General features: G+C 38.7%; 1 protein-coding gene across 1 annotated transcript in view; it reads left to right on the top strand.

Annotated features, from left to right (window-relative positions):
* LOC103798619 (cubilin-like) overlaps nt 1-807 on the top strand; it is a gene marked incomplete at its 3' end in the record, with an annotated part of 23,594 nt that extends 22,787 nt beyond the window's left edge. The window contains exons 15-16 of the mRNA XM_009070893.1: nt 251-413; nt 617-807. Of these exons, the coding sequence (XP_009069141.1) occupies nt 251-413; nt 617-807 (354 nt within the window). The remainder of the gene's footprint in view (nt 1-250; nt 414-616) is intronic.
* Between the last annotated feature and the right edge of the window lie 405 nt (nt 808-1,212).

Raw genomic sequence — 1,212 nt, 5'->3', positions numbered from 1 at the left:
AGGAATCTCCTGATACTTTCTTTCCCTTTCATGAAAGCCTTGATGGCTCACCTAGGAGCACCTTCACAGCTATGCTGGTGGATCTATTTCTAGGCTCCTATGAGTTTGGAGGAAACTTCCTATGAACTTTCCCTCCACCCACCATCTACAGTATCTCCTGGGGCCCCCAAGATAACTTAAGGAGTTTTGGTACTGTTCAGAGTAGGCACAAATCTAATAATCCTAAATGCTCATCTATGATTCTGTCTAGATTCGAGATGGTCTTCTTGCACAAGACCCTGTCCTTGGTAAATACTGTAGCACTGAATCTCCACCCCCACTCCGAACCACTAGTCCTTATGCATGGATTCACTTTCACTCTGATGACTTAGTTACTGATAGAGGCTTCCACATTCTCTATACAACATCTCCTGGTAAGTAAATTCAACATTAAAGGTTGGTCTGTGACATTCTTGAGACAGAGCCTACAACACATGAATGGGTGTAATTAACATTTGCTCTTTAATAATACAGTAATTCTCTTTGATTCACAGCCATTGTACAGTGGCAGCCTAAACTGAAAAAGAGTTACAGTACTTGTTAATATCTCAATTAATATTTCTTTTTCTTAATATAGCAGATCCAAGCTGTGGAGGAAATTATACAGAGAGTGAAGGGGTTATCACATCCCCTTTCTGGCCTAACCCTTATATCAACAGTCAACAATGTATCTACATTATACAACAGCCAGAGGATGAAAAAATATTCCTCAACTTCACCCATATGGAGCTGGAGAGTCATGCTGGTTGTTCAACAAGTTATATTGAGGTGACTTCTCTTAATTAGTTGATAAGAAATATTGATTATACATGTGTACAAAGCCATGCCTAACTTCTGTCCGAAGGGCCACTGCAGAAATAGGTGTTAATCAAAGGACTAAGCATACCAATTTATTAGGGTCCAAAGGTCACAGGAGCTGAAAGAGCAGGACTGGGAATTTGGAGTGAAGCAAAGATAAGAGAGCAAGAAAATCTGTCTAGCTTAACACTAATTCTTAATCATCTGTACATGATTAGGGTGGAATTTGGACCTCTGGTAAATGAATGCATGTCAAATGCAAGAAAAATATAATTAATGCCATAGCCACTATGACATCATTTTCTGAAGTCATGGTGTTATATGGAAGATCTTGTTCTGACATTATAGGAAGTACACCATATAAATAATTATATA

This window comes from Acanthisitta chloris, unplaced genomic scaffold (assembly GCF_000695815.1).
Source record: "Acanthisitta chloris isolate BGI_N310 unplaced genomic scaffold, ASM69581v1 scaffold6763, whole genome shotgun sequence".
In the NCBI taxonomy this organism is placed as follows: Eukaryota; Metazoa; Chordata; class Aves; order Passeriformes; family Acanthisittidae; genus Acanthisitta; species Acanthisitta chloris.
This window is presented reverse-complemented; position numbering and strand designations above follow the sequence as displayed.